This window comes from Ostrinia nubilalis, chromosome 25 (assembly GCF_963855985.1).
Source record: "Ostrinia nubilalis chromosome 25, ilOstNubi1.1, whole genome shotgun sequence".
NCBI classification, from domain to species: domain Eukaryota; kingdom Metazoa; phylum Arthropoda; class Insecta; order Lepidoptera; family Crambidae; genus Ostrinia; species Ostrinia nubilalis.
In genome coordinates, this window is record NC_087112.1 from 5,320,912 (window position 1) to 5,343,528 (window position 22,617).

A 22,617-nucleotide genomic window follows, 5' to 3' on the forward strand; every position below is an offset into this window, starting at 1 on the left:
AATAATTGAATCGATAAAATAGGTTGGCACTGATCTGCCGACAGGCTGCGCCCGCGGCTCTCATGGGCTTATTGTCCTATCACTGCCAAAGAAAACAGTCTCCTCACTTGCTATGGAGATTGGAAGTTAGGATAATTTTTCATGAAAATAGAATAGAGTTTCTTGCGCTGCTTCTTCTCAGCACTGGCCCATTTAATGTCCCAAAGCAGTGGTAGGGTTAATACTGGGACGTGTAAAAGTACTTTTTAAAAGCCTGCTTACTTAATAAATTAGTTTTATGAGAAAGTTTTATTTAGCTGGTCATTTTGAAAATACGTACCTATCTATTTGCCTACTTTTCAACCGTCACTTTACGTGAAATCGAGTTTCAGACTTCGGAAAATAAAGTGAAAGCATACCTAGATTTTGACGAACACTTCACAAACCTCAAAATAAAGCTGTTCCCACTCGTCACTCTGTAAACGATGCTAACCCGCTACGGATCCTGTTAAACGGCCGGGGCATAAATCTCCGCGACGTTTAAACTATATCCCGTTTAGCGGCCACTAGCCAACAACCAGTAATTAATATTTAATTTACGGTCACCCGTCAAGCTTTGGCTATTTATCGGGAAATACTAAAGCTAGTTTAATTGGGGCATTAATAGAGTTTATAATGTACCTACATTATGGATTATAAACAATAAAGTAACTGTAACATGCAGATATACCGCTTGAAGCAACTTATTTGAATTATGATTTACGTTCATTGTTGAGTAAGATATGATTTTATATGGTAAGGAGCTTGTTTCAAGTGATCGCGCGAAGTTGCTTGATAAGGACATAAAACAAGCTATAAAACGTGACGGGGGCGGCTCGAGCCCCTCATCAAATATATTAATTTACAATTATCTTGTATGGTGGTTGGTCGGCGCATCTGATTAAAGACAATAGGAAGACTTGCCATTATGAAAATTTCTCAAGTCTTGATTTTATATCGTGTCGTAACTTCACTTCAAGCAATAAGGTGCGTGGTGTGAAGGCACGCTTAGGCCGAGTTGCACCACCTAACTTTGACCGTAACTATAACGATAACCGGTGGTTTTTGTATGGATTTTTGACGTTTGTCAAAGTTAAAGTAAGTTGGTGCAACCCAGCCTTAGACTTTAAAGTTTATACTAAACCAGCCTGATTTCTATACTTTTTATAAGACGTCTAAGCATTGTCTAAAAAGGTGCGGGAATGGTCCGTTATTTATGAAATAATTAATTAACTTTTAGATGTATTTCCCAATTCTTAGATCATTTCAAGTCAGCTTAACCTTCAATGTAACAAAAACAAAACCAAACCAAAACTGGGTTCACAAAAATGAAACGCGTCATTTAAATGTAATGTAAGTGTATTAGCAACGTTGGTACATGAGATTACTGATTAATACTGCCGTGGATATCATAACACGTGTCCGCCGGACACATAACAAGTGTCCAATATTACCAATAGTAAAAAAGAACTTTATCACCAATAAAAACCGTGCACGCCCTAAGATGCGACTTACATACAACTTGCGCCCTATCACATCTATAAATTCATAACCGATTAATACAAGGACACTACCGATAAATATAAAACGTGAGCATTCGTACAGTAGGAGACTTTACTTCTTAACAATATTTTAAATATCCGACTACAAGACTTAAATTCTTCAAGAAAACACCACAACGTACAAATCTGTCCAAAGAGTTCTGTAACATTTTTTAAGTTACGCATCAAGTTTAGTTACTAGTTGGTAACCGTTAAGTTAAATTATAACCTTAAATCCAATGGTAAATGATTCGCTAATTCAACAGTATACCAATCGACATAAAAATAATAAAAAAACATCTTATTTTCATCTACTATAATTATACTACAACATTTCCTAGTACCCAATTATCATTACCCGGTAAAAAATACCTAATAATATTTAAAAAATACACAATTAACTAGAAAAAGTGAACTATGAAAAAAACTAAGAAAATAAACAAATGGAAGCCATGGTTTCAACTATTGAGTATTACATCTATGCGATTGTGTGGTAAATTGTTCTAAAATTTTAATTCCAGTTAAGTCTTGTTCTGTGGTTCACAAATCCATGAATCCAATAAATGTATGTCTGTCTCGAAAATACTTTAATTAGGCCCTCAATAATACTGCACGTCGTTTACAAAAGAAAGGAACTAAAAATAAATAAAAGAAAACCAACCAAAATAAAAAAATCATTCATTTAATTCTCTGTGATATAATATAATAATTTCTTTAATTATAAGTATCTTTAAGAGAGAATAATGTTCTATTAAAATCTACATACAACATGACATAAGACGAATTATCAATTTACATCTAGTGTCGCAACGACAAACAAAGACCGCTCTATTTAAATAATTTGTCAATATATTTTTTTAAATAAAATATAAATAATCGAGTATTTACTGTTCCAACAACTCTATAGCCTATGGTTGACCACAGACCAATAAAATATTTTTAAACTGTGGTGTAACACTAGATAAGGATTTCGGATAAATTTATGGTGACACTACAACGACTTACAAACGATAAAGTTCTAGAGATCTGTGGAAGTGAATCAGATGCAAAAGTAAACAAACAATCTATACAAGGCCTACATTAGTCGTCATAGAATCGATATAGACAGCATTCCATAAAACATATCATATAGTATATTAAAAACAATATATGTATCTAATAATGCCTACATACAATTGCCTAATATTCTCGCCTAAAAATACGATAAATAAAAAATAAGACGATTAAATAATTATCTCTTAAGCCTAACTTAATGTAAAAAGGTCTTCAGTGGAAATTATTTAAAAAAATCACTTCATAGAAGCGACACAAACCTGGCAAGCAGACTGTAATGAAAATTGGTTGTACATTCACTTACACTTTTAAAAAATATCATACAAAACTTACATACACGGGTACTTAAATCATATAATGCACTGGATGAGGGTAGTTTTGTTTTGTACCAGGTTATTCAGTCGAGTCGCCCGTTGGGACGTGTCGAAATGCATTATTGTGCATAAAATATATCCAAAATCTTGTCACGTAAACCCTTACATTTACCGTCTACTAAATATAAACTTATGTAGTATGATTATGTAAAATAAATAGTTATCATTAACTAAAACCAAACGGAGGGAAACGTAACGCAATTAACACTTAAAGCTCCCTTGAACTAATCATGATCGGGAACAGACGTGATATACAAATCAAATGGTTTCAAATGTCTCTTCCTGTGATTGAATTAATACACTTGTAACTTCCTTTATAACATGATTAACTTCATTAACTCCTATATTGTTATTTTTTATATATTTTATGACAAATGACAATACTAGAGACAAGTGAATTGATTCTCCATAAAAATGTAATTCACAAACTTAAGAGATACAGTAAAACTCCATTGTTCTCTCATATGAAACCCTCCCATGAATCGACTATAGTTTGCGCCAAAACTGTCTTGTCACTTTAACATTTAACCGCTTGAGTCCCAGACGGCATTCATTAATGTCATAACAATTGATTATCTATTGTGTCTAGATTCGCGGGCCTTGAAGGATTAAAGTGACTAATATTGATGAACTTGAGTTCATTTAGCTGCTTATATTTCACAACGTCAGTGCCAATGTAATATTTTTTGTCGCAAACTATAGTGATGCTCTGTCGTCCTGTTACGAGATCAACGTTATTATCGATATAGTTGATTAACTAGTGACGTTAGCTGTCATGTTGTTACTTTGGGACTAATCATTTAGGGGACGCGTTGTCGACCGCCGTAAGAGCAATAAACCAAATTGGTCAGTTATTTTATTGTATTGAATAATAAAAAGTATTTAAAACTGTTATTTATGGTATACTGAAACGATTTCATTGTGAGTCATGTTTAAGTGAGTGATAAGTCCAGTTATGAGCGGGACCATCCCGTTTAAATTAATTTAAAGTGTCTTCATGGTGTCCTCAGGACATCTCGAGGTCGCGAAAATGTCAAATTGACACAGAAATCACGTGTCACTTGGTAATAGTGCAATACGCGCGCGTAGTTGTTCTTACGGCGGTGGACCAACTATAGAGACTTCGGTTTCTTTCAACTCATTAGACAGACATTTCCTTGCCCTCCATCCGAGTACAGTCCTCAACAGAAACCCGCAAAGCCCTCCCGTCGCCACATCGATGCAACTTACGCTAAATATAAGACGGATATTCCTTAAGACATAGAGGACAATAGACACCTATATTACAATTATTTCATAGAGGGTCGTGGAATGGATACAAAATATTACAAAATTCTATCATTATCATATTTAAACTATCGCGTCCTAACATTCAAACCATGAAAATGCTCATCAAATTTCTTGTAAAAAATTCTCAAATTCAACATGCATTTTCGCTTGGCTCAAACAATATTCGTTAGGACACTGTGAATTCTACTAAACTAATTTGTTATAAATAATAACAGTAATATTCAAATCCGATAATTTTATATGTAAACTGTTTACGGTGATTATAATAGGGTAATACATGGTGTTTTGTTATAAAAATTAGTTTGAAATACACCAATATTTTATATCTGATTGATAAGTTAGATATCGAATATCCTATCGCGGTGAGCCCGAGTAGAAAAGTTTAATAGCTCACACCTACTAGAAGCCCCCGTTCAAAATTTTAAAAATACGTAAATGGCACGAATATGTACATGGGAATTGACATGATCTCTCGAACGGCGGTGCCACATACACGCGACTGTACTAAATTAGGCCAAGCGGCAAACGAACTTCATTCATATACTGTTAGCCAGACGAGTTTGCACTCAATTACGCTGGCGTTAAGACCCAAAATCGCTCGATCAACTTACAGGCACACGTACAGTCGACGCCAGTAATATTATCGACATTTCAAAACGTAGCTAGCATTCCAAGTACCTGCGTCAAATGGTAGCAGTCCCGTATATTTTAGGAGGTAGATACCAATAATCTTGGTTATATTTTGTCACACTATTGGACTACATCATTTGACGAAGGACAATCTCGCATTAAATTCAATCGTATCCAATATTGAAATGTGAATATATTATTGTTATCGACTGTATTACATAGAATACACATACATCAACCTGCAGACCCGCTACTACGTAAAATAAATGCTTGTGCATATTAGCTCTTCTTATACAATACCCATTTTATTTCGCGAAAACAATTCATAATTCGTTTGTGTACAGTCTGAAACAAAAGTCCTTGAAGTATTATTTACTTGAGAAAAAACATTTCAAGCTACTTTTGTGACGACTGTACTGACAACTGTTCAAAAGTAATTCGTTGTGAAAGTCCACAGAGTACAATATATCGCTCTAACCGCATCTACTTTCTATACAACGGAATGTACGATCTATATTTCGTTATGTATAAAATAATAACATTCAACAGCACAATACAAATACTATGAACTTTCAGAACAAATATTCAAAGGTTTTAATACGTATGGATATTGTGACCAGTTGTTATGGAATCGCTAGAAGGCGCACTGGTCGCAATCACACGTAATAATAACCTTACATTATTGTTATATTAGGCTGTCTATCCACCAAAGAAATCTGCCTTCTCCATGCCTGGTTCCATTGCTTTTGTACTCTATTTTAGCTACAAATATCGTCCAATATTAGGCAGAAGTTTACAGGTACTGCTTTGGTGGATAAAAGCCTTTTCTAGCTGCGTAATGATTGCATATTTAAATCGATACAAAACTGCGAGTCGCACTTTTCAACGGTACAGTCACAGATGCCACAGTTATACCTTGATGTGCAATCTATACAGTCAGCATCACATAGTTCGTGACACCCAAGGCAGTCAAAACTTCGCAACACGTCTTTGTTACATTGGAATAAGGTTATGTTGTCAACTTTTTGGCCACTTTGAGTGTCACGAGCTATTTGACACTGACTGTACATAAGATGCCACAGAACATACCTTTATGTGCAGTCTGTACATTAAGGACAAATCCAGGAGATACATAACACAGATAGGAAGAGATATTTCCATAAATACATTATTTCTGTCGTTCAATTCATGACTGTACCCTCAAAAAGCTGAAAGAATAAATAACATCGCGAAGCTGCAAAGTGCCGGCTCACTAGGGCGGGCGGCTAGCGAGCCTGGGCGGGTTAGCGAGCCTGGGCTGGCTAGCGACTGCTGGGCGGCATCGGCATCTGCGCCTGCACGCCCTGAAGGTTCATCGGCCGCCCGTTAGGGTTGCCCATGCCCAGGCCGTCTTGGTAGCTGTTAGCGTCCATTGTGTCATCGTTCTGTTGAGATGTTTAGTTGATTTTAAAGCATTCTGATGTTTGTTTGGTGTAGGATATTACATTGTATAAACTGTCAGTGTATCTAACAGAGATTAAAGTATAGATTGTTTCAACCATGAAGACGCGCCCCACTATTCTTCCTCTAATGTTTGAGTGTTATGGGTACACGCTAAATCATCCATGAGTGCACACGCACACTACAATAATGACGCTCGGATTGCTCGGATCAAACTCCCCGCACCCCGCGCTTCCTTCGACCAAAAAATTGGTGGGGCGCGTCTTCGTGGATGAAACGATCTAATTATATTTGATGGGCAAAAGTCAAAACTTGTGGGTGATAAATGTCACTCCGCTGGAATACCATTTTTGTAACTGCGTGTCAAATAAGGTAGACAGTGCATTATGTTACAACATTATGTGCAAAGTGCTGGCTTTGAAGCAGATTTTTTAACTTTTTTATGAACAAAGCGTTTTATTTCAAGCGTTGATTAATGCTGTGTTGTTAATTGAATGTGTGGACATTTCAACAGCAAGTATTATACAAAAGGAGTAGTCTATAATACCATACCTTCCTATGTCAGTATGTCGTCGCCATCATACTGCAGACCGCATGTAGTAGTCATTTTACAGAGTGTATAATATAATGTAAAAATAGATTCTATTTCAAGGAAATAATGTGCAAAGTTCACTGTACCTCTAGATGGTGGCATGCAGTTTTGTCCTCGAATCGGACATCCCCGCAGGAAGCTATGGGCCAGCTGAGCATACAACTCTGTATGTCTAATAATCATGCACTGGTCTACTTCAAGGGAATAAGACGCAAACTTCTCTGTACCTCTTAATAGCGGCGATGGCCCTATCCTCGTACTAGGTGCCTCAAATGAAAGCAATGGGCCGGCTGATCATTGAGTTGGCGTTGCAACTATATCTAATGTGTAATACTCATGCACTGGTCTACCAAAATGGGGTCTACGCTATGAGAATAAGGTGCAAAGTTCGGTATACCTCTCTATGGCGGCGTATGGTCCTATCCTCGTATCTGGTGCCCCCAGTAGAAGCCATAAAAGCCAGCTGAGTGAGTATGTCTAAAGGATCATGCACTGGTCTACTAATTACTGCTACTAAAATGAATTTTACGTCAAGGAAATAAGGTGCAAACCTCTCTATGGCGCCGTATGGTCCTATCCTCGTATCGGGTGCCCCCAGTAGAAGCCATGGGCCGTCTAAGCGTTAAGTTGGAATTAACAACCGTGTGATTATGCACTATTCTACCAAAATGGACTCTACTTTAAGGGAATAAAGTGCAAACTTCTCTATACCTCTCTATGGCGGCGTATGGTCCTATCCTCGTATCTGGTGCCCCCAGTAGAAGCCATGGGCCGGCTGAGTGTGGAGTTGGCGTTGCAATTATATCGAATGTCCAATAATCATGCACTGATCTACCAAACTAAGTTTTACTTCAAAGGGATAAGGTGCAAAGTTCTATATACCTCTCGATGGCGACCTATGGTCCTATCCCCGTATCTGGTGCCTCCAGTAGAAGCCATAAAAGCCAGCTGAGTGAGTATGTCTAAAGGATCATGCACTGGTCTACTAATTACTGCTACCAAAATGGGTTCTAAGTCAAGGAAATAAGGTGCAAACCTCTCTATGGCGGCGTATGGTTCTATCCTCGTATCGGGTGCCTCCAGTAGAAGCCATGGGCCGGCTGAGCGTGGAGTTGGCGTTGCAGCCATGTATACTATCTAATCATCATGCACTTTTCTACCAAACTAAATTCTACTTCATTGGGATAAGGTGCAAACTTCTCTGTACCTCTCTATGGCGGCGTATGGTCCTATCCTCGTATCGGGTGCCTCCAGTAGAAGCCATGGGCCGGCTGAGCGTGGAGTTGGCGTTGCAGCCATGTATACTATCTAATCATCATGCACTTTTCTACCAAACTAAATTCTACTTCATTGGGATAAGGTGCAAACTTCTCTGTACCTCTCTATGGCGGCGTATGGTCCTATCCTCGTATCGGGTGCCTCCAGTAGAAGCCATGGGCCGGCTGAGCGTGGAGTTGGCGTTGCAGCCATGTATACTATCTAATCATCATGCACTTTTCTACCAAACTAAATTCTACTTCATTGGGATAAGGTGCAAACTTCTCTGTACCTCTCTATGGCGGCGTATGGTCCTATCCTCGTATCGGGTGCCTCCAGTAGAAGCCATGGGCCGGCTGAGCGTGGAGTTGGCGTTGCAGCCATGTATACTATCTAATCATCATGCACTTTTCTACCAAACTAAATTCTACTTCATTGGGATAAGGTGCAAACTTCTCTGTACCTCTCTATGGCGGCGTATGGTCCTATCCTCGTATCGGGTGCCTCCAGTAGAAGCCATGGGCCGGCTGAGCGTGGAGTTGGCGTTGCTTGGCGAGTGAGGGGCTCCGCCTCCCGACATGGGTGTGCCCTGACCTGCTCCCACACCCGTATCTACGTTCACCAATGCGCAAGGTGCGGTATACACGACTGTTTATTTGTGAGACAGTATGAAGTGGCGATTGTGTAAACGGAGGCTTGGAATGCGAAAGCGTTTTGTAATCTTGTGGTGAATGAACGTAATAAATGAGCGTTTTCATTTTTGTGCCAAAACAAAATAGACCCCAAATTGCTACTTTGTTTGATTTATATAAAGCCACCGATCATGTTTTTGTCATCAAAATGGAGCTTTGCAATGAGATCTATTTAATATTATGGCGTGAAATATTTATGTAACGATTTAATGGATTCAAAAGCATCGCATAATGTAAGGCAATCTGTGCTAATGATCAATTCAATATGGCTATATCTCAAATAGCAGCTTCGTGGTTGAGTTTTCCGTAAGTAGTGTATTTTTAAGTACATATTAATAATGTTAATATGAAGAATTAGTATATTGAGACAATCCACAGCATCACAAAACGTTCACTGACAGTGTACGATTCCATGCCCCAGATGCAAATACACAAATGAACAGTCGTTTAGAAATGAACGTTATGTTTACATCGCTATGAAAATTGCAAATCTTTAAACTTTAATTGTTTCAGATCAAAATTAGAGATCATAGCAATAAAAACACATGTTAAAGCTATATTGACATTATGAACACAGTGAAGTTATTATTATTCATGACAACATTATAAAACCAATTCTGACGGGTCTAAAAATATATTACCCCTCTTACTAAAAATACTGGAACTTGATCTGTAGTTATTAAAATGTGGATTGTATTTTGAGACCAATAGAATTGATTTTAATATTTAAGATGCGTTGCGCAGTTAGCCATGTTATTAGTGACCAGCGTAGAGTCGCAACTAGACTGTGGTAGTATAGTCTGTACAGACACTTTACGAACATTTACACACATTTGTATAGACAGAGAGATTATTTACATTTTTCGCAATTTATATAAAGCTTTATGTATAGTAGAACCTTGCCCGTATGATTGCAGAATTGGTGCAAATTGAAGGCGTGTAAAATTACTTCTTTCACGGGTGGTGAATTACTCATTAGCTCAATCAAGAATTACTAACATACTCAAAGGACTACTGGGAATCGAACCCGTAGATTAGGCCCGGTTTCCTGATGGAGCGGGGCGGAAAATGTTTTGAATAAACATATTTTATTCTGTCTTATGAAAACATTAGTTTAAGTAGATCGTACATAGGTAGCGCCTTACGAAAACATTAGCAGTAAGCCGATCCGAAAAAGCTTTTTAGCTTTTCAGATCTTAGCTTTTGAAACTGCAGTTTGGTTGGCCTAGGCTCAGACCACCGAATTTTAGTTGGCCGATAGTTTAGTCGGACGCTAATGAGTATGAACATGTATGAAAGTGCGCACAGGCACATTACATCGACCGATTCTTCATACAATTAAGTCTGTTGTTTGTGGGGAGTCTAATGCCCGTTTTCACCATCACGCACGCACTGCGGCATTATGCTGAGTGGAAGCCTATTTGGCATCATTTTCAAATTAATTTATACAAGTTCTGTAAACTGTAAAATTGTAATAACTGTTTTGGACCAAATAAACATTATTCTTTCTTCTTACTTTATAATTGCTGTTTTTAGTGTGACAAATAAATGTATTTCTTCTTCTTCTCAGTCGGTACACTCTTGTCAGAGTGATCGTGGTCATCATTGTGAATCACGATTCAGAGTGATGTTCCTCGTAATACGGCGCCGTCTATCTCATTGGTGATCTACCACGTGGTAAATGTATTTAGGGGTCACTTAAAAATTAGGGATTGATGGTGAAAACGGGCATAAGTGTTGTGTAGTTTTAGTTTCGTGTGTTATGTGCATACATACCGCTGGCGTTGGACGAACCACGCGGCACGGCGGCGCGCGCCGGCGTGAGGAAGTCGGGCTCGCGCCAGCCGTGCTTGCGGTACACCTCGCGGAGTTCCGCGTGAGACCACATCGTCATCAGCACTTGCCCTGTGTGGACCAAAGATTGTTGGTTTAATACTAGAAATGAGGCCTCTTACGTCGGGCTTTGTAGTGGCCAATTGGACAGAGGTAACTAAAATTTACTTCAGAATAGCGTACGTTAATAAGGTACTGGAGCCAAACTGTAATTCCATGCCTTATTAAGTTCCTGACTCCAGCAGAGAGCGTCGGACTAGCCGCTTTCGCCTGTGACGGCCGTTCTGCAGGCTATGTCGTTCTCGTCACATTGGTTCTCCTGCAAATCGCCTCATTTCTGATTCGATCACGTATGAAGAACAACGTGATAAATTCCTTTCATCTAAGTGTCATTTGTTCATAGTCAAATTAAATCAAAAACGTTTATTTGTGGAACATAGGCAACAATATGTAGCAATCGGTAGTCGGTAAAACATTTTCTGTCCCGCTTTGCAACGTAGAGAAAACAATATTGTATTTCGAGCTCCTCCTATACTCATGAGTACAAATTTTTTGCGGGCTCCATGACCGTTAGCTATCTCCGAGAATTCTCAACCTTCCTTCACGCTGTAGATCCAGGCTATAAAGGTGTTGCAGTGGTGGGAAAGAGATGATAGGGATTAGTCTCGTATGTAGACGACTAACCTGCAAACTTGAGAACGCGTGGCGTATGACGGTGGCGCTGCTTGGTAAGATTGAGCAGGCGCTCGACGCCGCCCGCCTCCAGTAAAGAACGGGAAGACTCGCCACTCTTGATGTGACGTCAGTGATATAGCTACTGGCCTCTTGCTGTGACGTCAGTGAGATAATTAGGTACTGACCTGCGAACTTGAGCACGCGCGGCGTATGACGGTGGCGCTGCTTGGTAAGATTGAGCAGGCGGTCGACGCCGCCTGCCTTCAGTAAAGAACGGGAGAACTCCCCGCTCTTGATGTGACGTCAGTGAGATAGCTACTGACCTCTTGCTGTGACGTCAGTAAGATAACTACTGACCTGCGAACTTGAGCACGCGTGGCGTGTGACGGTGGCGCTGCTTGGTGAGGTTGAGCAGGCGCTCCACGCCGCCCGCCTCCAGTAAAGAACGGGAGAACTCCCCACTCTTGCTGTGACGTCAGTGAGATAGCTACTGACCTCTTGCTGTGACGTCAGTAAGATAGCTACTGACCTGCAAACTTGAGAACACGTGGCGTATGACAGTGGCGATGCTTAGTAAGATTGAGCAGGCGTTCTACGCCGCCCGCCTCCAGTAAAGAACGGGAGAACTCGCCACTCTTGCTGTGACGTCAGTGAGATAACTAGGTGCTGACCTGCAAACTTGAGCACGTGTGGCGTGTGACGGTGGCGTTGCTTGGTAAGTTTGAGCAGGCGCTCCACGCCGCCCGCCTCCAGTAAAGAACGCGAGAACTCCCCACTCTTGCAGTGACGTCATTGCTACTGACCTGCGAACTTGAGAACGCGTGGCGTATGACGGTGGCGCTGCTTAGTAAGATTGAGCAGGCGTTCGACACCGCCTGCCTCCAGTAAAGAACGGGAGAACTCGCCGCTTTTCTTTATAACCTCGTTCAGTGTTGCCAGAACTGCTGCTATCGTGTCGTCTGACGTGCCCTGTGGACGGATTAATCAAGTTTAGTAGCTTGAAATTAAGCTCAAACTCAGAGAACTGATTTGCTTCCGAAAAAACATTGATTACGTGCCACCAATCTAATTTTATTCCCACTAACAAAAACCAAAAGTGCGTTGAGTAGTCTCGTAAAAAACAAGTGCAACAAAACATTTTCGGGAACTGATATTACAAGTAAGACCAGGCCTGTTCATCTCCGCGAGTTTACATCGAAAACAAAACACGCACGATGGCCCACCTACAGGACACTTTCGACAAGGCCTCACATACGAGCGAACATTGACTTACGCACGCGTATTCTTGTGTATGAATATGATGGAAGAAAATTAAGAAAATGGTGTACTAAATACTGTGCAGTATTTAACTGCCTAAATAATAATAAAAACACAGAATGTACTTTTTTAAGTTGCCTCAAGACACTGAGAGGTAAATAAGTAGTTAATATTATTCATGATAATTCATGCTAAATCATGTATTTCCTCCGCCATTTTCCGAAGTTTGGCACCTCACGTCACATCATTTTACTGAAGTCAGCCCTATAGCTTCGGCGTAGTGCCGATCACTGACGTTTGTCAACAAAATGGTGCTTGACTCTTGAGACAGGCTAAATTACACCATATTGTTAATGACATTGAGCATACATTTTTTTAAATACCTTCGCGAAGTAAAACTTCTGTACGTAGTACTTATTATTATTCTGTGGTAAGACATTGAACTATTTTAATGACAAGTTATTTGCAATCAGTGCTTGAGGCATGGGACCGGCACTTATTAACATATGAAGTGACAGAGCATACAAATCTAAAGCACATCTGAGGTCTAGCTGATGTTTGACGTCACAAATACACCCTCTATTGCCGCTCAGGCGCTGACTCAGATAAGCGTTAGATCTGTAATGAGATATGACAAACGAATATTTTTTTGGTTATTAAATTAACAACAATGACCCAATCAAGAGGCTAAGTGCGACTCGATTGCCCTGAAAAACTAACTAACTATTGTTAATTGTGAAAAAATGTAATAGGTTAAAATAACGCGACGGTATGGTTATAACAAAATAATGTCATCAACGTAATATCAATGTCACATTAGAAACGTCAGAATAGAGAAACGCGGGCGGACGACACCACGCGCTTTTGTGCTAAGTGATAAATTGTATTTAAATAGAGACAATTTAATGTAAAAGTGTAATGCGATGTGGAAGTCATTGGGGGAGGCCTATGTTCAGCAGTGGACGTCCTGTGGCTGAAATGATGATGATGATGATGAATGTAAAAGTTAAGTATTCAGTGTTTTATTTATGAGACTAGATCTACCGGCCTCTAATACTATCAACACAGTTATTTACCTGATCATGCTGATGGTTCCCACTGGGCAGCTTCTGCACCAGGTCCCTCATGGCGTACTTCCCGATCAACTCCTTGTTGCGCTGGTCGATGGCCAGGTTCCGCAGCGCCGTGGCCACCGCGCACACCACCCGGTCTACTTCCATGCGAAGCAGTTCCACGAGGATCGGCAGACCTGGAGCATATGTGGCTGGTGAGGTAAGGTGCGGGTGGTACGAGTAATAGGTAGGTTATTGCACACGATGATGGGTTAGGGTCAAAAAGAAAGAAGATTGCAGAGAAAACAGTAGATATTTATTATAAGTACGACAGAGATGATACCGCATAGGCACAAACAGACATTGAGAGAGAAAAAAAATATAAAGTCACAATGACATAAGCAGTGTCAGATTTGACTTTGACGTTACTGGATAATAGACTACTCAATGTTGCGTTTCGTTTTACATTCCAACACACGATATGATTAAAATATCGATTCAGTAAATTAGTAATTTGTTCAGGTTTTATTACGTCGCTTTCTCTCTCTCTCTCTCTCTCTCTCTCTTACGCTTATGGCGCAAATGCTATAATTTGGATTATGTTCGGATGACGTAACGCCTACGACATACTCCTCAATCCGCCTAATCCTGAACCATATCCTGCCATATGCCTTTAGTAAATAAGAGTAGGTCGTCCTTCTGCAGAGGAGACTAAATTTTAATGTGCTGATGATGATAAAATTTGAAATGGTACGCTCGCAACTTCAGTAGCGTTAAATGACAGGATGATGATAATGACTCTAGCTAGCACCATATAAGCTCGTACTACAAAGTCAACCGCCTTTCTCCTTCCAGATAACTACTCGTATGTTGTCTTATAGACACAATAAAAGACTAAGAGGATTGGTCTCCTAGGGCCGGCTTAGCACTCACCCAAGTACTTGATCCACTTCATGGATAGGATTTTTACGAATGAGAGGGAATAAGGGTAAAGGGAAGCACAAAAGACCCCTAAGGGTCGACGTGCACTGCGCTCATGCGCGGCCCCATAACAAAATAACGCCCGTATTCACAAACATTACTATGAGGTCTCACAGTGCGCATGAACGCACAGGGTGACACACGAACCAATCACAGATCTCTATTCAACGCTGTGCGTTCGATTTGCTGCTTCACTTAAGCAAGCATCGTTTGTGAATACGGGCGTAAGATAAGACTTATGTAATGAGTATTATAAAACCAACCTTTCTCCTTCCGCACAGCTGCTCGGATGTCGATGGATGGCTGCCAGTAGCAGGCGGCGAGGTTCTGCAGAGCGCCCGCCGCTGCTTCTAAGGTCTCGGGGTTGGAGCACGTCTGCAGCAACGCCATGTATAGCGGGACCACCTGGGAAGAGGTGTGGGTATTCATCAGATCCTGGTTACGGGATCTACAGATCCTGGTTGGCAGTTGGGACCAACGGGACGTGAATATTCCGAATATTCCCTCCTCTTGTTCCTATCTTCCTATGTAGCCATAATCAAGCCAAGAGCAGAATGACAACCAAACTATAAGAACCCTAGGTTGATTGTGGGTCTATGTTAAGTAAAAAACAATGGTGCAACACTATCTACAAGGGCACCGCCTGGGAACAGATAAGGGTACTCATCAGAATCGCTTTGGAAGTTATCGGGACTATTCATTCGTTTCCAACATTGCAACTCCTGTGTAACGAGAATCAAGCAGTGATAACCAAAGTGGTCTGACCCTAGCTAGTCGTTATTAACAATGAAATATTATAACAAGTAATTTCTATGTTTTCTTTCATGTCATTGCAAATGATTATCGGGACATATCTCACTTGACTAGGAATGATAGAATTTCTACTGTCTATTGCTGTGTCCCGAAAAGTAATACGTTCGTTTAAAAAAATAGCGGTAAAAGAACCCCTACCTCCGGCGACCAAAGCATTTCCGTTCCTTTCGGCACGCTGTACCCCAGTTGCGTATTAGATGACGTATCCCCAAGAGGTTGCGTGTCAGGTTCGCTCTTGCCGAGCGGGCTGGTGGAGTTAGACGAAGATGAGCCTTCCTTCTTCTTTTTACTGCCGCCGAAACAGCCTAGGTTTTCGCCTAGAAAATAGTACGAAGTTTGTGTCAAAACAAGAAGAATGTAGACAGAAATGTGAACTTTATTACATCAGTATACAGTTCAAAACTTTAATTATTACCTTTGGAAGCGCTGGCTTGTATCCTAGCCTGTCCCGACGACTGTGTTGGAGGTGCTCTCGTGTCATACAATGGGTCTTCAATTTCTTGACATCTGGAAAAAAACAGATTTCATTACTTATTGAATTAGCTGTTATTTAGCTTTTAGCTTGTTAGTTGGCTTATCATCCTATTTTGGATAATGTATAGTGATGTTTTGGGGTGGCAAATTGCTATACGATTTTCAACCTCAGTTGGGTCGTAATGAGTGCATGCGCTCGATACACGGCTCAGCAGCAGCGTGGTCAATAATGAACCTTAACTACGTCGGTTTGCTGCGCGATATTGAGCCGTATTCCGAGTGTACCTGTAGGACAAGTTGCGCAACACGCAGACGCAGTTCTCGACGATCTAAGTGCCGATGCTTTTGACACACACAGCCTATGGCATGCGTCACAGAAATGGACCCCAATGCGAGCCGGAACATCCAACCATAGTGATCCTTAACGGCGTCGGTTTGCTACATGATATTGAACCTTAAGTGTCTCGCAATGCATGTACCTGTAGGACAAATTGCGCAGCACACAGACGTAGTTCTCGACGATCTTGGTGCCGATGCGTTGACCTGCACGGTGTGCAGCAGCGCAACCAATAATGATCCTTAACGACATCGATTTGCTGCGCGACATTCAACCTTAGGCAGGTGGTAATAAGAGTGTACCTGTAGGACAAGTTGCGAAGCACACAGACGCAGTTCTCGACGATCTTGGTGCCGATGCCGTTGACGCGCACGGCCACTCGCACTGTATGCAGCAGGGCGTTCGATAATGATCCTTAACGGCACTGGCTTGCTACGCGACATTCAACCTCAGGCAGGTGGTAATAAGAGTGTACCTGTAGGACAAGTTGCGCAGCACACAGACGCAGTTCTCGACGATCTTGGTGCCGATACGTTGACCTGCACGGTGTGCAGCAGCGCGGCCAATAATGATCCTTAACGGCACTGGCTTGCTACACGATATTCAACCTTAAGCAGGTGATAATATGAGTGTACCTGTAGGACAAGAAGCGCAGCACTCGACAATCTTGGTGCCGATGCCGTTGACTCTTATCGCCACGCAACGGTCACGCTCACAGAAAATCCTCTAATGCGTCCTCTAATACGGGCCAGAACTACCAATGACAATGATCCCTAACGCCATCGATTTGCCACACCATTTTAAACCTTAAGTAGGTCGTAATGAGTGTACCTGTAGGACAAGTTGCGCAGCACACAGACGCAGTTCTCGACGATCTTGGTGCCGATGCCGTTGACGCGCACGGCGACTCTCACGGTATGCAGCAGCGCGTCGGGTAACGCGTTGAAGCAGCGCAAGCTTGCTGTGCGACATTCAACCTTAGGCAGGTGATAATATGAGTGTACCTGTAGGACAAGTTACGCAGCACACAGACGCAGTTCTCGACGATCTTGGTGCCGATGCCGTTGACGCGCACGGCCACTCGCACGGTATGCAGTAGAGCGTCAGGTAACGCGTTGAGGCAGCGCAGGCGCCGCCGCGCGTATTCCCCCGCGGAAGACGCGTTGCGGAGCACGCCCGATGCGTTGCGGAAAACTGTAAGATAATAATTATCAAAGGTTTTTTAAATTATAACAACACTGTTAGTACAAAGTTTTAAGACTGAGTTGCATCACCTAAAATCCGTAACTATAACGATAACCGGCGTTTTTATATGGAGTCTTGACAAATTTTTGACGTTTGTTACAGTTAAAATAAGATGGTGCAACCCAGACTAAGCGTTCTCTTACACATTAAAACTAACAACTACCAAAAATAAAAGGCAAACACGTTAACAGTTCACTTTCGAAGTTTGTACACATTGTATAACCCCCTCCTAGCTAAGCGTAGTTATGTGAAGCAAGCGGTCTACGGGTTTCGGAGTAACGTGTTCTCGAAACTACTATTTTTTAATGTCAGCAATTTTTCCTTTTGATAAAAATATTGCCATAGCATGCATAAGAGCCTGCTAAAATAAGCTCTCAGTCATACTGATCTTGTCAATGCTAGATGTATAATTTAATTCTGGATTATTGATGATATATTTTTCATTTTAGTTTTGATGTAGTAGCAAGGCTTAGAAGGCTACGTCAAAACTCCAAAATGTATAATCAAACCCACCGTTAGACCAGTAAGTGTCTCCAGGGTTAGTAGGATGCCAGCCGGAGTGCGGGATGATGACCTTGTTGACGATGACCTGCGCCGCGTCGTCGATGATCGACTGCTTGAGGTCCTCGCACGATGACATGTTCCAAATGACCCCGGTGACGAGCTCTTTCACCTGGGTGGAGAGAATATCGTAATTAACATAATAATTAAAAAAAACTCATAAATAAAACTCATTTATTTTTGCAAATAGCCTTTGAAAAAGCACTTTTACACGTCCCAGTATTAACCCTACCACTGCTTCGGGACAATAAATGGGCCAGTGCTGAGAAGAAGCAGCGCAAGAAACTCAGTCACTATTGTCAGCCACCTTCTCAAGGTTTATAATTTGTTACATGATTAGAAGTTACAAAATGGACTTTATCAGAAACATTTCATGTTAGATATTGCCAAGACGAGACCATAATATGGCTTGCACTGTTAACGTTGTCAGATCTCATGTAAAAGCGAACCTTCTAACTCTATAAACACCAACTTCACAAATTCTACGCTTTAGAAAGAAAGAAAAACTATTAAATCTGATACCAGGGCCGAGACCTTAACCCATACCATAGAAGAAGCCAGTTAGATTCTATCGATAATCGATATCGATACGCCCATAGAGATCTAGATAGATGCCAACTAATGCGCTGAGTTCGAAACCTTCGAAACCCAGTGTCTCATTAGAAATTCACACACAAAGTAATCAAAATAAAAACAATACGTCGCGAAGAATGTGTGTCATGCACACGTTGCACTGAGTGCGGCTATTCGTTCGCATATACCAGGTTGCAACTAATGTACGTGCAGCACCACTACATACGCAGTGACGTGCGATTGAATGCATTATGTTAGTTTGAATGTGCTCATTATCCACTGCATACAGTACTCAACGTTCAAAATAATATTTAGTGTAGTACTAGCAAGCAGTGCAAACTGTTTACACATAATATAACGTCGCTGCTTTCATCATTGCTGTCGCGAGCAATGTGTTCTGTTTTTAGGCATATTGTTGCGACACTAGCCCCGCCCCCTTTTCACATCTAGCTTTAGTTTCTGTGATCTGTTGATACGCCATAGCGTTCTCGTCTGGCGGCCGCGAGACAGGTCGAGGACACTCGGGCTGCAGGGGACGTACCTCCATGTCGGTGGCGCGGCACAGCAGCGCCATGAGCGCAGGAATGCCTCCGGCGTCGCGGATGGCGCGCTTGTTCTCGTCGTTCTGGCGGCCGTAGGACAGATTGCGGAGCGCTCCGCACGCGTTGCGGCACACTTCTGGGTTCTCGTGGGAGACCAGCCGCACTAGTGGTGGGATGCCGCCTGTGGATACAAATATAAGATTATCGACATTATATTCAGTCATTCGTTCATTCTTTTTCTGTGGGAATTCCGAATTCTTTTGATTCTTTCACATTTAACCTATTCAAGACCTTGTGAGTCTTGTGACCGACCGTGTGACCGGAAGTCGGAACTTTTAAAAGCTCATTGATTGCTGAGACCAGCCATGGGCGTTTAGATATCAAACTTTATAAATAAGGTAAAGGTAAAATCTCATGACGAAAATAAAAAGATTAAATGTAAAGCGACAATAGTCCAATCCAAGTCGGTATCAAAATGGACAAATTGAGATCTAAGGAACGCGGGTTCATCAAAGCCTGCTGCCACTGGACATTGGCTGTACCGTACAGTGTGTACGCACCTAGGCTCCTGGTCTTCTGCTTGTTGGGGTCGTCCATGTAGGTGAGGTGCTGCAGGTAGGCGGCCGCGTTGGCCTTCACGACGTCGGACGGCGAGTTGAGGAAGCCGATGACCTCGGGAAGGTTTGGGTCGCGCCATTGAAGCCCGCCACCGTCCTCGCGACCGCCCACGCCGCCGTGCACTGGAAGATAAATCATCATCAGGTCCTTTAGCCTCTATTGCTTGAAAACGACCGGAATTTAACAGAGGCAAATGGAGGATTTGATCTACACACATCATCATCATAAGGTCTTTTAGTATCTGCTGCGCATGCATCACAGCAGTAGCAACAAGCAGCAGCTCGTACTCATGCACAACCCTCTAATTTACCAGAGGCAAATAAAGAATTTGGCCTACACAAATCATTGCTAGAGGTCATCAGATCATCGCTATAGAAAATGGTGCATTCATCCTATATTCATCATCATAATATGGTCTTTGTGTACTGCATGAGCACGGACCTCTCTTATTCACTAGAGGCAAATAGAGCAGTCATGCCAACTGTTTGGAATTACGACTGTGTGCTGAATATCCAGCTGGTTATTGTTGTCTGACATTACAAAAGCTTTATTTTACAGCTCCAAAGGATTATAGCAGATTTAATAGCAAGAGTGCTTCCTGACAGGCAAACAAACAGGTGAAAAACAAAGTGTTATTTTACCTTGTTATTTTTTCTTTCGAATGAAACAAAAACTACAGCATACTAAAAGACACTTACCTAACGCCATGCCAGCCATTTGTTTCTGTAACTCCTCCTCGTCTCCATACATCGATTGTCCTCCCGCGCTGCCTAAACTTAGTCCGTTTTGCGAGTCCTGTCGACGAGTAATAACAATTTAGATATAAAGAAAAGGCATTGCACTTCTTATCGTAGATAGTAAATATTAAATATTATCTTTGCATTGATATGACGAATCAGATATAAAGATATCCGTAGGAAAACTAAAGTAACCGACATAGCCCGATATATTGCCAAACTTAAGTGGCAGTGGGCGTTGTCAAATAATGGGCGTGGCCCAAAATGGACGTTGCATTGGGACAAGTGTTAAGTAGCGATCACGAACCAGAATATCTAATGAGGGTCTCGTGAAGCATCTGAATGACAGCGGTGCATGCTGGACCGATATCGTTTTGCAAATCTTTCAGTAAGTCCAGCAGTGGATATCCTTTGGTTGAAAAGAATGACTGAACGATAAAGAAAGCCATGGCACTTCCTTGTCTATACTAATATTATAAAGAGGTAAAGTTTGTGTGTTTGTATATTACTTAAATTGTAAGGGGTAATCTCGGGATCTACTGAACCGACTTTAAAAATTCTTTCACCAATAGAAATTCACATTATTGCTGAGTGTCATAGGTTCCATAGGAAAAATTCCACGCGGGCGAAGCCGCGGGCGGAAAGCTAGTCACAAATACAAGGGATAGCACCAATCTCTGCGTCGATATGACGTCACATCTCACCTTGAAAGGTGGTGGCTGGTGGGGTGGCGGATCGTACGCGGTAGGGTAGTGTTGGTAGCCGTACGCATCTGTCGCGTACTCGCCACGTGGTGACGTCACGCAGTAATGTCGCCCTAGCTGCTCCAGTGACGTCGAGTCGTACCTGTCGAGACAAATTGATATTTTATTGGCACAATCATAAACTTTTTTTTTTCGCCATTGAATAGGCTAAATCAAACCTTAATACATTAAAGAACTCGGAGAAGATTCATTCATAGTTATTTTCCGACTACATATGAGTGTTCTAACCAAATGAGGGTTTTCGCGAATGAAAAATCCGCCAGATGGCAATACGTAGACGCGAGGTCCAAATGCTGCATGATTGGTTATTTTTGACATGACATTGACAGATGTGTCAAAATCCACCAATCACGCAGCAGTCAGACCCCACATCCACGTCCCGCCATCTAGCGGATCTTTCATTCGCGAAAACCCTCATTGAGATTAATAAAATGATGAGTACCTTTGTTGTAGGTGTAAATTGTGTTGAGGTAAAGCCCCAGGAGATGCACTCCTCGGCGAAGCGCTGCCACCGCCTTCTACGTATTCCTGTAATGAAAATAATCCATTAATAATTTGGACAATTCTACTGATAAAGTAGACTGAACTTTCATATTTCAATAGGTTACCTAAATGATGAACCTCATAAAATCTGCTGGCCTGAACTTGCGGCGGGATATGCCATAGCACGAGAATGACCGTAGAAGCCGTAGACCTCATCATAAAGTGGCAAGATCTAAAACCACACAGAAGCTAGTATCTCACCTGCCCCATATAGTCGGGAACTTGCGGCGGGGGCTCCACCATATACGCGGGCTGCGCCTGGTAGGCCGTGGCTCCGTAGTGGCCGTAGGTGCCGTAGTGTCCTGCGCCCCCCCGCCCCGCCGTATGTCCCACCACCGCTCACTGACACTAAGTCCGTCGCCTAAGTACTAAGCTACTCTATGCAGAGCATATTGCCGTAGTATCTCACCTGCCCCATATAGGCGGGGACTTGCGGCGGGGGCTCCACCATATACGCGGGCTGCGCCTGGTAGGCCGTGGCTCCGTAGTGGCCGTAGTGCCCCGCCGTATGTCCAACTACCGCTCACTGACACTGAGTTCTATGTATAAAGGCAAAAAGCTACTAAGCAGAGGATATTGCTGCTGTATCTCACCTGCCCCATATAGGCGGGAACCTGCGGCGGGGGCTCCACCATATACGCGGGCTGCGCCTGGTAGGCCGTGGCTCCGTAGTGGCCGTAGGACCCTACGCCCTCTGTCCTGCCGTATGTCCCACCATCGCACAC

The 22,617-nt window shown here is 42.0% G+C and overlaps 1 protein-coding gene across 1 annotated transcript; it reads right to left on the reverse strand.

Annotated features, from left to right (window-relative positions):
* Positions 1 to 2,225: 2,225 nt before the first annotated feature.
* Positions 2,226 to 22,362, reverse strand: LOC135084191 (catenin delta-2). The gene is made up of 16 exons (XM_063978929.1): positions 22,302 to 22,362; positions 21,792 to 21,877; positions 21,290 to 21,431; positions 20,547 to 20,643; positions 19,791 to 19,970; positions 19,230 to 19,411; positions 18,068 to 18,227; positions 17,314 to 17,503; positions 15,914 to 16,005; positions 15,637 to 15,815; positions 14,949 to 15,090; positions 13,729 to 13,901; positions 12,199 to 12,364; positions 10,664 to 10,792; positions 8,146 to 8,807; positions 2,226 to 6,330 (listed from the first exon to the last, which is right to left on the reverse strand). The coding sequence occupies exons 1-15, from the start codon at positions 22,341 to 22,343 to the stop codon at positions 8,623 to 8,625; spliced, it is 2,145 nt and encodes a 714-aa protein (XP_063834999.1). The 5' UTR covers positions 22,344 to 22,362; the 3' UTR covers positions 2,226 to 6,330; positions 8,146 to 8,622.
* Positions 22,363 to 22,617: the final 255 nt, after the last annotated feature.